The 13,756-nt window shown below is 39.5% G+C and overlaps 1 protein-coding gene and 1 long non-coding RNA gene across 6 annotated transcripts in view; one reads left to right on the forward strand and one right to left on the reverse strand.

Moving 5' to 3' along the window:
* WIPF1 (WAS/WASL interacting protein family member 1) overlaps positions 1-9,846 on the forward strand; it is a 128,973-nt gene extending 119,127 nt beyond the window's left edge. For all 5 annotated transcript variants that reach the window (XM_059876173.1, XM_005202348.5, XM_015474954.3 and 2 more), the window contains 1 exon segment: positions 6,779-9,846. In XM_059876173.1, the coding sequence (XP_059732156.1) occupies positions 6,779-6,834 (56 nt within the window). In that variant the 3' untranslated portion in view covers positions 6,835-9,846.
* The window catches only part of LOC107132241 (uncharacterized), an 89,720-nt gene that overhangs the window by 18,207 nt on the left and 57,757 nt on the right, over positions 1-13,756 (reverse strand). The window lies entirely within an intron of this gene.

A 13,756-nucleotide genomic window follows, 5' to 3' on the forward strand; every position in this document is an offset into this window, starting at 1 on the left:
TGTCTGGAGCGGGGAGATTTCCGAGAAATTACTCCTGGATTTGGAGCCATTTAAATGGTAAACTCTCCTTCTACGTTCATTGACGAAAATAGAGACATCCAGAATGCATATGAGAAGCGATTATTTTAATGTGTCATTATAAGTTCAAAATACTTTTAGTTTGCTAGTAGGTTAAATTTTATTATTTTGGTTATTTGGACAATCTTTCCCCATTTTGATCTTCCTAAAGATGGCACAGTTAGAGTCTCTTCTATTCCTGCTAGTTTTGAGACTGGCAGAATGTCTCATTAGTTATTAAAAAAAAAAAAAAAAACTCACTGTAACTGTTTTGATCTTTTAAATATAAATTTACAGAGCATTACATGAAAATTTTAAGTATGCCTATAATCTCTCTGCATAACAGATATTTTCATTTTACTAGGTTCTCTTTAATTTTTATCTATCTAATTCTGATTATATAGTTATAGGATATGAGTTTTGGGTGATGAAATTTATATAACATTGCTAAGTGTATACTTCCCTATTTTATCCCTTGGTTTTTATTTTACAGGATTCCGTCAAGTCAGCATATAATAATTTAGTTTACCATTATTGGACATTTAGATTTTTTTTAACAAAAAATTTATACAGCTAAGGAAGAATTAGTGTGAAATATACATATATCTTTGATGGGGCTCTGTCTTATAACAATGTTAGCTTCAGAACCAAACTCCCAAGCCACAAATGTGTGGAGAAAAAGTGTATGAGCATGTCAAACAGCTGTCATATATCCCTAGCCTTGTGCTCACTGTCCAGCAGAACTCCTTCACATACTCTGAACCTACTGACTCTTTCTTAATACATAGTTCTCAAGTTTTGGTTGGTTGGTTCCCAGCTTTAGAGCAGACTAGTATCAGCTGAAGTCAAGGTTGGTTACAAGCAAAATCACTGACTTTGGGGAGATGATAGGTGGCAGTCTTGGGTCAAAGGAAGAGCTAGGGACACAGCTGTGCTAGGTATCACCACACAATACCAGATACGTCTAGTGGGTTATTAAAAATGGACAAATTTTGCCTTGTGCCTCTGTTGAAGAACTCAAAGAGTTAGAAAATATTATAGAAAATTTTCCCTGAAAAAAAATGCCAAAAGTAAACAGAATATTTTACTGAAAAGACCAGTTTAAGTCCTAGAAAAAGTTATGTGGAGTACTGAATTCTAGATAATACCTAGTAAAAGAGGCATAACTGTAATAAAATTATCATGCAGGAGTTGGTGGTTGAAATTTTTGGCGAAAAAGTCTTCACATGTGACAAATGTTCTTGAGTTTGCTCTCTCCTCACCCCACCCTATCTGTGCTATTTATATATTTAAGTCAGTAACAGAACCATCCTCCCCAGCCCCTTTAGATTTTTAATTTAATAGCTGAACACATTCCTTCCCCCTACCTCCTGTCTTCATGACTGTCTGCACCGTGAGGACTGGAACTGTGTCCCTGCTCACTACTGTGTCTTCTGCAAGTGGCACAGAGCTTGAAATACAGTAGGCATTTAAAAATATTTCTTAAATTGGTGAATTAATTTCCACAGCTCTCCAAAAATGTTCTTGTACCTTTAATATTTCTAGCATTAAGCATGTTTAATATTTTATAATATAACTGATCGTATCTCTAACACAAAGTGCTGTGGAGTGGTTTTATCCTGCTCCTGTACCTGCCTCTTCCTCCGAGCAGAGCTGCCCTGGTAGGGCACCCAGACAGCCCTAAATAGCACAACCTACTTGCAGCTCTGCACAAGGCCAGCCCTCGATGTGCTAACCATTTGTGGTGTTATCAATTGATGGTCAGGGCTTCGTGACAGATGGATGGCTTACATCTAGGCAGTCTTTCGTCAGGTCCCTGCCCAAAAAAGACCTGGTTGGGATAAAAAGAGGAAGAGGTGAAATAATGGACTGCCAGTGTTTTCCTCTAACTCCTCCCCTTGGTCAGAGATTTGTCCTAACTCAGAAATCCCTAAGTGGGCTATTTTGGTTTCTGTCAGAAAAGTGGCTGCCTGCTGAGGAATCTTGTCAGTGCCAGCCCACCTGAGTCTAAAAACAGTGGCCATAGCAGACCTACCTAATTGACATGAGTCCCTGATTGACCTGCTCACAGCATCTGAGCACCTGGCTTTATGCCTGACACCTGTAAGGTCCTCAAAAAAATTGTGTATGGGAAAAATGAACTTTTTAGTTGTGAATGGATTTTAAACCAAGTTATGGTGTGCTAATAGCCCAAAGATATGCATAGTTTTTAAAAGAACACCATCAAGACAGAGAAGAGACAACCCATGAAATGAAATAAAATATTTGCAAATCATATATCTGATAAAAGATTAATATCTAGAATACATAAAGAATTCCTGCAACTCAACAACAAAACCCAATTTTTAAAATGAGTTGAATATTTGAATAGATATTTCTTGAAAGAAGATATACAGATTGCTAATAAACACATGAAAAGATGCTCAACATCACTAATCATTCAGTTCAGTTCAGTCGCTCAGTTGCGTCTGACTCTTTGTGACCCCGTGGACTGCAGCATGCCAGGCTTCCCTGTCCATCACCAACTCCCAGAGCTTACCCAAACTCATGTTCATAGAGTCAGTGATGCCAACCAGTCATCTCATCCTCTGTCGTCCCCTTCTCCTGCCTTCAATCTTTCCTAGCAACAGGGTCTTTTCCAGTGAGTCAGTTCTTCACATCAGGTGGCCAAAGTATTGGAGTTTCAGCTTTAACATCAGTCCTTCCAATAAATATTCAGGACTGATTTCCTTTAGGATTGACTGATTTGATCTCCTTGCAGTCCAAGGGACTCTCAAGAGTCTTCTCCAACACCACAGTTCAAAGCATCAATTCTTTGGTGGTCAGCTTTCTTTAGAGTCCAAATGTCACATGACTACTGGGAAAAGCATAGCTTTGACTAGCCGGACCTTTGTTGGCAAAGTAATATCTCTGCTTTTTAATATGCTGTCTAGGTTGGTCATAGCTTTTCTTCCAAGAAGCAAACATCTTTTAATTTCATGGCTGCAGTCACCATCTGCAGTGACTTTGGAGCCCCCAAAAATAAAGTCTCTCACTGTTTCCGTGATTTCCCCATCTATTTGCCATGAAGTGATGGGACCAGCTGTCATGATCTTAGTTTTCTGAATGTTGAGTTTTAAGCCAACTTTTTCACTCTCCTCTTTCACATTCATCAAGAGGCTCTTTAGTTCTTCTTCACTTTATGCCATAAGGGTGGTGTCATCTGCATATCTGAGGTTATTGATATTTCTCCCAGCAATCTTGATTCCAGCTTGTGCTTCATCCAACCCAGCATTTCTCATAAAGTATTCTGCATATAAGTTAAATAAGCAGGGTAACAATATATAGCCTTGACATACCCCTTTACCGATTTGGAACTAGTCTGTTGTTCCATGTCCAGTTCTAACTGTTCTTTCTTGACCTGCACACAGATTTCCCAGGAGGCAGGTCAGGTAATCTGCTATTCCCATCTCTTTCAGAATTTTCCAGAGTTTGTTGTGATCCACATAGTCAAAGGCTTTGGCATAGTCAATTAAGCAAAAGTAGATGTTTTCTGGAACTCTCTTGCTTATTTGATGATCCAGCAGATGTTGGCAATTTGATTTCTGGTTCCTCTGCCTTTTCTAAATCCAGCTTGAACATCTGGAAGTTCACAGTTCACATACTGTTGAAGCCTGGCTTGGAGAATTTTGACCATTACTTTGCTAGCATGTGAAATGAATGCATTGGTGCATTTGAGCTTTCTTTGGGATTGGAATGAAAACTGACCTTTTCCAGTCCTGTGGCCACTGCTGAGTTTTCCAAATTTGCTGGCATATTGAATGCAGCACTTTCACAACATCACCTTTTAGGATTTGAAATAGCTTAACTGGAATTCCATCACCTCCACTAGCTTTGTTCGTAGTGATGCTTCCTAAGGCCCACTTGACTTCACATACCAGGATGTCTGGGTGTAGATGAGTGATCACACTATTGTGGTTATCTGGGTCATGAAGATCTTTTTGTACAGTTCTTCTGTGTATTCTTGCCACCTCTTCTTAATCTCTTCTGCTTCTGTTTGGTCCATACCATTTCTGTCCGTTATTGAGCCCATCTTTGCATGAAATGTTCCTTTGGTATCTCTAATTTTCTTGAAGAGCTCTCTAGTCTTTCCCATTCTGTTGTTTTCCTCTATTTCTTTGCATTGCTCACTTATTAAGACTTCCCTATCTCTCCTTGCTATTCTTTGGAACTCTGCATTCAAATGGGTATATCGTTCCTTTTCTCCTTTGCCTTTTGCTCTTCTTTTCCTCAGCAATTTGTAAGGCCTCCTCAGACAACCATTTTGCCTTTTTGCATTTCTTTTTCTTGGGGATGGTCTTGATCACTGCCTCCTGTACAATGCCACGAACCTCCATCCATAGTTCTTCAGGCACTCTATCAAATCTAATCCCTTGAATCTATTTGTCACTTCCACTGTATAATTGTAAGGGATTTCATTTAGGTCATACCTGAATGGCCTAGTGGTTTTCCCTACTTTCTTCAATTTAAGTCTGAATTTGGCAATAAGGAGTTCATGATCTGAGCCACAGTCAGTTCCTTGTTTTTGCTGACTATATAGAGCTTCTCCATCTTTGGCTGCAAAGAATATAATCAGTCTGTTTTCAGTATTGACCATCTGGTGATGTCCATGTGTAGAGTCTTCTCTTGTGTTGTTGAAAGAGGGTGTTTGCTATGACCAGTGCATTCTCTTGGCAAAACTGTTAGCCTTTGACCTGCTTCGTTTTATACTCCAAGGCCAAATTTGCTTGTTACTCCAGGTATCTTTTGACTTCCTACTTTTGCATTCTAGTCCCTTATAATGAAAAGGACATCTTTTTTGGGCATTAGTTCTAGAAAGTCTTGTAGGTCTTCATAGAGCTGTTCAACTAGCTTCTTCAGCATTACTGGTTGGAGTATAGACTTGGATTACTGTGATATTGAATGGTTTGCCTTGGAAATGAACAGAGATCATTCTGTCATTTTTGAGATTGCATCCAAGTACTGCATTTCAGACTCTTTTGTTGACTATGGTGGCCACTCCATTTCTTCTAAGGGATTCTTGCCCACAGTAGTAGATACAATGGTCACCTGAGTTAAATTCACCCATTCCAGTCCATTTTAGTTCGCTGATTCCTGAAATGTTGATGTTCACTCTTGCCATCTCTTGCTTGACCACTTCCAATTTACCTTGATTCACTAGGAGTCGGACACAACTGAGCGACTTCACTTTCACTTTTCACTTTCATGCATTGGAGAAGGAAATGGCAACCCACTCCAGTGCTCTTGCCTGGAGAATCCCAGGGATGGGGGAGCCTGGTGGGCTGCCGTCTACGGGGTCGCACAGAGTCGGACACGACTGAAGCGACTTAGCAGCAGCAGCAGCAGCATGGACCTAACATTCCAGGTTCCTATGCAATATTGCTCTTGACAGCATCAGACTTTATTTCCATCACCAGTCACATCCACAGCTGGGTGTTGCTTTTGCTTTGGCTCCATCCCTTCATTCTTTCTGGAGTTATTTCTCCACTGATCTCCAGTAGCATATTGGGCACCTACCGACCTGGGGAGTTCATCTTTCAGTGTCCTATCTTTTTGCCTTTTCATACTGTTCATGGGGTTATCCTGGCAAGAATACTGAAGTAACTTTTTTTGGTGGGATCGTACATTCTCTTGTCGATGGTTGTTCAGCAGCGAGTTGTAATTTTGGAGCTCTTGCAGGAGATGAGTGCACGTCTGTCTACTCCACCATCTTGGAGTCATCCCACCACTAACGGTTAAGAAAACACAAATCAAAGTACAATGAAATACACTTTACATTCATTAGGATGGCTGCTATCAGGAAAGCAGTATTAAGAAATGGAGAAGATAACTGAATGTCCAACAAAAGGGAACTGATTAGATTAACTATAGTAGTATTAGGATATCCAACCAGTCCATTCTAAAGGAGATCAGCCCAGGGTGTTCTCTGGAAGGAATGATGCTAAAAATGAAACTCCAATACTTTGGCCACCTCATGAGAAGAGTTGACTCATTGGAAAAGACTCTGATGCTGGGAGAGATTGGGGGCAGGAGGAAAAGGGGACAACAGAGGATAAGATGGCTGGATGGCATCACCGGCTCGATGGATGTGAGTTTGGTTGAACTCTGGGAGTTGGTGATAGACAGGGAGGCCTGGCGTGCTGCGATTCATGGGTTCGCAAAAAGTCGGACACGACTGAGCGACTGAACTGAACTGATACTTCTATAATAAAATGCAATATGTCATTAATAATTGTATTTATAAAGAATGACTTAAAAATGTTCAAATGATCCTGCTTTTGGAAGGAAAAAGAACAGATATACACATAACGTTATAGGTTATCTCCAGGTGGTACAAGCATTAATGAATTTTTGTTTTGTTTTTCTCATCCATATTTTCTCAATCTATAATATACATATATGTATAATCACATATACTAAGTTTGTGATGAGAAAAAAAAGTAATTTTTAAAGAACTTTAACTTCCCACAAGTTCAGCGGCAGGTCCTCCTTCTCTAGTAAAATTTGTTCAGGTCCTTACCCACTTCTCCCTTTCATTTCTCATGCATGTGCGCTCGTTGTTTACAGCCTTGATCATGGGTAGGCGGGGGGTCGTGGGTACTTTTGCAGCCATTCTTGAGTTTTACAGTGAGAACATAAGTTCTCTAACCAAAGTTTGTATTTTGTCTAATTTTTCATCAAGGTGGATCTAACCGAAGAGAGAGGGGTGCTCCACCCCTGCCTCCCATCCCGAGGTGATCCTTGCCTGCTCTTCTACACTCAAGCCCCAGAGCTCCTTCTGTCGTTGCTGTCCAAGTCGCACACCCTCCTCCTCTGTCCTCCCTTGTTCCCTTCATAATGGCAATAGGGAAGAAGGGAGGTGATGTGGGAATATGTGTGTGTAGGGTGCGTACACAGTAAAGGTATGCACCTTGCTTTTTATATTGTGTATAGCCTTAAAGCTATTGCTTGCTTCAGCTACAGCCTGTTGGCTGCTTTGGGGATCAACAGGCTTTTGTGACAAGTAGGCAGCGATGAAATTGTGTCCCAGCTTTCAACCAACCAAATTCAAACATTCACTGCTTTTTTGCTACAAACCACAATATAAAGGTCCCTGAGAGTTGTTTGTTTCCATGCCTTTTTTTTTTTTTCATGTTTGGCCTCCTGTCTGTTTCCATGAACCACAGACCACCTAAACAAGTTGCTCACATAAAATATTTGCAGTTACAAGATGTCCAATCTTGGGTGGTCTGAGGTAAGCCCTGGGACAGAGCTATTCAATAGAAATATAATGTGAACCAGGTATACAATTTTAAAATTTCTAGTAGCAACATAAAACAGGAAAATAGGTGAAATTAATTTTAATATATTTTATTTAACCCTAATATCCAAAATATCATTTCAACTTGCAGTCAGTATAACAATTTTAATGAGATATTTTATATATATATATATTTTTGGTACTAAGTCTTCAAACTCCAGTGTGTACTTTACACTTGAAACACATCTCCATTTGGACGTGTCACATTTCAAGTGCTCAGTAGCCACACATGGTTGGTGGCTACCATGTTGGACAGTGCAGATCTATAAGACAGAGCCTAGTGCAGACACCTCTTGTTTCAGAAACAGAAAAGGCCAGATGAGCTATAGCAATTCAAGAGGTAGCTAAAAATAAAGTTAGGACCCTTGTTTGGCAAATAGTTTTCCTTAGATTTTTCTCCCTTATTTTCCCTCTTCCCTTGAAATCTGTATACAAGTGTTGCATCACAGTACCAAGGTCAGAAATTGATCTACTAGGGTTTACAGTCATGTGGAATAAAGCCATTGAAAAGAAACTGAAAGCCAGTCGGGGCTCTCTAGCTGAGAACCAGCTTCCTTGAGCTCACCTGTTGGTTGGCCTCCTGCCTTATGCATTTCAAGTGGCTTCACGCCTCTCCAGCCCAGCTTGTTCCTTAGGGCAGGAGGCTCATAGGCTCCATAGTTGTGGGGGAAAGTCAGGGAAAGGTAGCAAATCAGAAATGTGGAAGAAGGGAACATATTTTAATTGATGGGCAAAACTCTAAAATTCGAAATCTGATGCCTATGGCGTTGAGAGAAAGAGGTTGCTGCTGGAAATTGGAGGGAACTTGTTTTGAATCTATCTGGGAGAATCATTTGCCTTGGGTCTATGCAAATAAAGCTCCCCCAGAGGACCATCGGGATGAGCCAGCCTTGCCTTTTTTGTATGATTTTGTTTACAAAACTTTACTGGGACTTTTAAATCTAGCTATAGACTTGGAAAAAATTATTTCCATTTAGATGTTTTATATAGTTGATTATGTTTAAAATTACCATTACTTATTTTTTAAAAGTTCACAGCTATATATGTATATGTATATCTACCTAAACTTTGTATCATGGTTTCAGTGTATTCATGTATTCCTGGGAGATGCTAACAAGAAATCAATCCAAAGAAAAATTTGAAAGAAGCACTCATATTTATAGAATAATTGTTTCATTTTTATAAAATCAAAAGAACTTAGAATTCTAATAAATGGGATGTCTAATAAATTATGAAGTTGCCCATTTGAGTATATAGTATTTTTATAACTTTCCTTGCCAAAGTCTTGGGCTTATTAATACATTAGAAAACTTGGGTTTTTCCCTAGTTCTCTACCATTCTGTTTGTCTTGCATACATTCACTTGGGGCCCTTTACCTAAAGAAAATCAAGGAATAACAAAAATCAAGCTGTAACAAACTTGGTATTTTCAGAAAAAAGCTTTTAATCTCTAATATTTTGATAATATGGCATCATTTTATTTTGAATTCTTTGATCAGATATCAATAGTTAGTAAAAATCCCTATGATAAGAGCATGTTGACCCACTTCAGAAAAGATGGAGTTGAACTCTCCCAGCAAATATGGCAGAGAAAAGTCTGACTCCAAAAAAATGGGTCTGAATTTTGTAAGGGGTAGTAAGAATAGCCAATTTCTTTATATATTCCAACTTTGCAGGTACCATCCTAAAGTTTGAAACACGGTCACAGCTCAGAGTTGCTATTTATCCAGGATAGAGATGTTTTAAAATGTATTTTTAAGTGAATATTCCATTAATACATGTACACCCTTTCTTTGAAATTTAGAAACCTAATTGTGTCCAAAACTTTGAACAAATTCTATGCTAAAATCTTTAACTATAGCAGATAACAGAAATTAATACATCCTTCCCTGAAACCAGAGCTTACATATGTTTTTCCCCATAAAATTTCCAGATAAATGTATTCAAGATGCAATACAGTATTTTAACATTTACATGTCATTTATATGAAAATGTATTACAGTATTAAAATTCAGTGTTCGGTATTTATTTCAGTATGCATTTTATTTAGTAAAAACCAAGAAAAATGTTTAATCCAATGGTGCCTTACTTGGTGATTTGAGAGAAATTGACTTTTTATGTCTAAGTAGCAGATTATTTGCATATTTGTAAAAACTGTTAGGCCTTTATATTTTAACTTGTAATACCAATTTTGTTATTTTAGTAGCAGAAATGTGATGACTGTTAAATAGTGCCCAAAATTTTCTGGCATGATGAAATTAATTTCTCCCTATTTATAATGAGGGACTGTAAAGAAGAAATGTTTTTCATACCACTGCACTGTGTAAATGTGCACATCCGGATACCTGTGTCATCAGGACAGCTTACCTGGTGGGGTAGGACCTACCCTCCATACCTGCGTCTTTGTAAACTAGCCAGACAATAAATAAAAGCAGAATGGTCAGACTGTCATCTGGTGGGTTTTATTTTAAGTACTGTCTATGTAAATATAAGTGAGAAAACAAGTGTCTGATTTCTGCTTTATACTCTGGTACAGACAGACAAAAAAAGAAGAAAAAGGTCCATAGAGTAAGTAAATACTTAGTGCGATCCACTTTTAACCTCCTTGTATTTCCTGAGAACTTGCCTCTTAGTCAAAATTTGTTGTCTCTTTACCTGAGGCAAATGCCTCTACTCTGAGGTAAATGACGGGTGGTGGAAGGAATGGAAGATGTAATTACAAAGATTATCACTGACATTGATAAAAAGGAAAGGCCAGTGGAAATTTAGGAGGCCCAATAGAGTGGTGGTTTGTCTGTTTTTTGTTTGTTTTTGGACAGTTACACTATTTCTTAGGGGAAAAAAAGAAGCAAGATTTGCAAACTGAATTTAAGTAGTCATAAAAACTGAGTTTCTGAGTTTATAGCTTCAATAAATTGAGTACTAAGCTCTACTATAGTAACCTTTCTTTCTGGACACAGGTATTTTCCTTTAAAAACACCATTGATCATTCCCATTATGATCTCAGACACCATAACTTAAGTGCTTGAGGTGGAAAAAGCACAGAGAAAAGCTTTATATGTCTTTGACTTTTAAAATCTCTCTTCAATCTCCAGGTGAGTATAGCTTCCAGTCTTCAGGTTAGGGCGTGGGTTAGTCACGCAGTCATATCCGACTCTTTGCGATCCCATGTACTGTACGGGCTCCTCTGTCCATGGAATTCTCCAGGCAAGAATACTGGAGTGGGTTGCCATTTCCTCCTCCAGAGGATCTTCCCAACCCAGGGATCGAATCCGAGTCTCCTTCATTGCAGGTGGATTCTTTACCATCTGAGCCACTAGGGAAGCCCCCAGGTTAGTGTAGCTTCCTTTAATCTTGGTAATCTTGACACTGAAGCATGACTGACATTGACCTTTGCTCCATTCCTCTTTAGGATGCTACTGGAGGGCAGGCAGAACCACAAGATTTAATTTCCCCCACCTGGCTTCCTAGAGAGGAATTAATTGTAATCATCTCTATTTCTTTTCTAACTGTTCTATCTTTTATTGACTTTCCAACCTCACTCTTCTCCTACAACTATTCCTAATAAGCAGTTAATTCACTTACAGAATTTCTCATGGTTCAAAAGTATCCAGAAGTGAATTCAGGTATATCAGAATTCCATGTTAGGGACACATGCATCAGAGGAGGTGTCATGCATCTGCAGTTCCTAAATGGGTCTTGCTATTCCTTGTCTCCATGACTGCAATGTCCTTTCTTCTCTTTGTCTAACTTACTCCTCAGTTTTCAAAATCTCATCTTTTCCTGACTGCTGGAATATATTTTTCAGGGACTTACTTTATCCCCCCTCAGCATTACTGAGACTTGTTCATGCTACTTGCTGTCCACAGCTATTCGGTAGTCCACGCTATGATTATATCACATTTTGTTTATTTCACTGTTAATGGAAATTTCAGCTTGTTTTTGTCTTTTTATTTATTACAAATAATACTGTTATAAACTGTATTCTCATCTCCTGGTGTACATGTGCAAGAATTTTGCTAGTGTCCATAAGTGTGTAGGAATAGAATTGACTGGTCAGTTTTAATAGGTCATGCACTGATTTCTGCTGTGCTGCACTGCATGCCACATCCTCTTGCTCCATGTCTTTATAAACTCTTGATATCAGCAAGGTTTTTAGAGAAGTTTCTTCAGCATTTCTTGTGAAGCTGGTTTGATGGTGCTGGGGGCTTTTGCTTATTTGTAAAGTTTTTTATTTTCTCTGTCAAATCTGTACAAGAGTCTTGATAGGTAGAGTATTCTTGACTGTAGGTTTTTCCCTTTCATCACTTTAAATATATCCAGCCACACCCTTCTGGCCTGCAGAATTTCTGCTGGGAAATCAGCTGATAACCTTATGGAGATTACTTTGTATATTATTTTTTGCTTTTAATGTTTTATCTTTGTCTTTAACTTCGGTCAATTTGATTAATATGTGTCTCAGTATATTCCTCCTTGGGTTTATCCTGTATGGAACTCTCAGGGCTTCCTGGACTTCAGTGACTATTTCCTTTCCCATGTTAGGGAAGTTTTTGACTATTATCTTTTTTCAAATATTTTCTCAGGCGCTTTCTCTTTCTCTTCTCCTTCTGGGGCCCCCATAATGTGAATATTGCTGTATTTAATGTTGTCCCAGACATCTCTTAGATTGTCCTCACTTTTTTTCATTCTTTTTTTGTTATTTTGTTCCCCTGCCGTGATTTCCACTGATCTACCAGCAGACTTATTCATTCTTCTGCTCATTTATTCTGTTATTGATTCCTTCCAGTGTAATTTTCATTTCAGTTATTGTATTGTTCATCTCTGTTTGTTTGTTCTTTAAATCTTCTCGCTCTTCACTAAACATTTCTTGTATCCTCTTGGTCTGTGCCGCCCTTCTTTTTCTGAGATCTTGGGTGATCTTTACTGTCAAGACTCTGAATTCTTTTTCAGGTAGATTGCCTGTTTCCACTTCACTTAGTTGTTCGTCTGGGGTTTTATCTTGTTCCTTCATCTAGAACATATTTCTCTACTGTCTCATTTTGCCTAACTTTCTGTGTTTGTGGTCTCCATTCCTCATGCTACAGAATTGTCATTCTTTTTAGTTCTGGAGTCTGCCCTCTTATGGGTGAATTTGGTCCAGGGGCTTGTGTGAGCTTCCTGGTGGGAGGGACTGGTGCCTGTCCACTGGTGGGTGGAACGGGGTCTTGTCACTCTGATGGACAGGGCCATGTTAAGGGGTGTGTTTATTGGCAGCTGTTGGCTCAGGATGACTTCAGGCAGCCTGTCTGCTGATGGGTGGGGCTGTGTTCCAACCTTCCTGCAGGCTGTTGGGTGGGACCAGATCTCGGTGCCAAAATGGCAGCCTCCAGGAGAATTCATGCAGATGAGCATTCCCCGGCGCATCTGCCTCCAGTGTCCCTGTCTGCGCAGTAAACCACAGCTGACTGCTGCCTCATTAGAAGACTCACAGGTAGGTCTGGCTCAGGCTTCTATAGGGTCATTGCTTTGCCCTGGGTCCCAGAGTGAAAGCTTGTGTGAGCCCTCTAAGAGTAGAATCTCTGTTTCCCTCAGTCCTGTGGAGCTTCTGCACTCAAGCCTTGCCTATTTCAAAGCCAAGTGCTCCTGGGGCTCCTCCTTCCAGTGCCAGACCTCTAGGCTGGGGAGCCTGACATGGGGCTCAGAACTCTCACTCCTGTGGGAGATCCTCAGCAATATAATCATTTTACAGTTTGTAGATCACCCACTTGGCAAATATGGGATTTGAATATATCACAAAAATACCCCCCTACCATCTTGTGGCTCTTTTGGGGTAGAATGTCTTTTTTGGTAGGTTTGAATCTTTTTTCGTCAGTGGTTGTTAAGCAGTCGGTTGTGATTTTGGTGGTATCATGAGAGAAGGTGAACTCAAGTCTTCTACCTGCCATCTTGTCTCCAACTTTGACAGTTTTTTAAATTATATGCTGCGTGTTTGTGTACACACCTTAATATAGTATAATGGTTAAGAGATTAGGAAAATCTGCTTTCATCTCTTCCTTCAAGTCACTTAAGTGCTCTGAGGTTCAGTTTCCTTATCTAGAAAGTTTCGTGTGTCTTTCAACATTTGCTGGGAAGAAAAGGTCAAAGGACAAGTTACAGAGTCAGGAGAATGAACCCTGGACACAAACCTGGATCTGAATCCTAGCTCTGCCACTGGCTCCCTGAAAGGCCACCAACAAGTTACTTAGCCCTGAGATCTAGTTTCCAACACTGCAAAATGGTTACAGTGCTTAAAGAAATACACAAACATCAGCAAAGTACCTGGCATATGTCAGTGAAGTCGCTCAGTCGTGTCCGACTCTCCGTGACCCCATGGACTGTATGT

Source organism: Bos taurus, chromosome 2 (genome assembly GCF_002263795.3).
Source record: "Bos taurus isolate L1 Dominette 01449 registration number 42190680 breed Hereford chromosome 2, ARS-UCD2.0, whole genome shotgun sequence".
Taxonomy (NCBI): Eukaryota; Metazoa; Chordata; class Mammalia; order Artiodactyla; family Bovidae; genus Bos; species Bos taurus.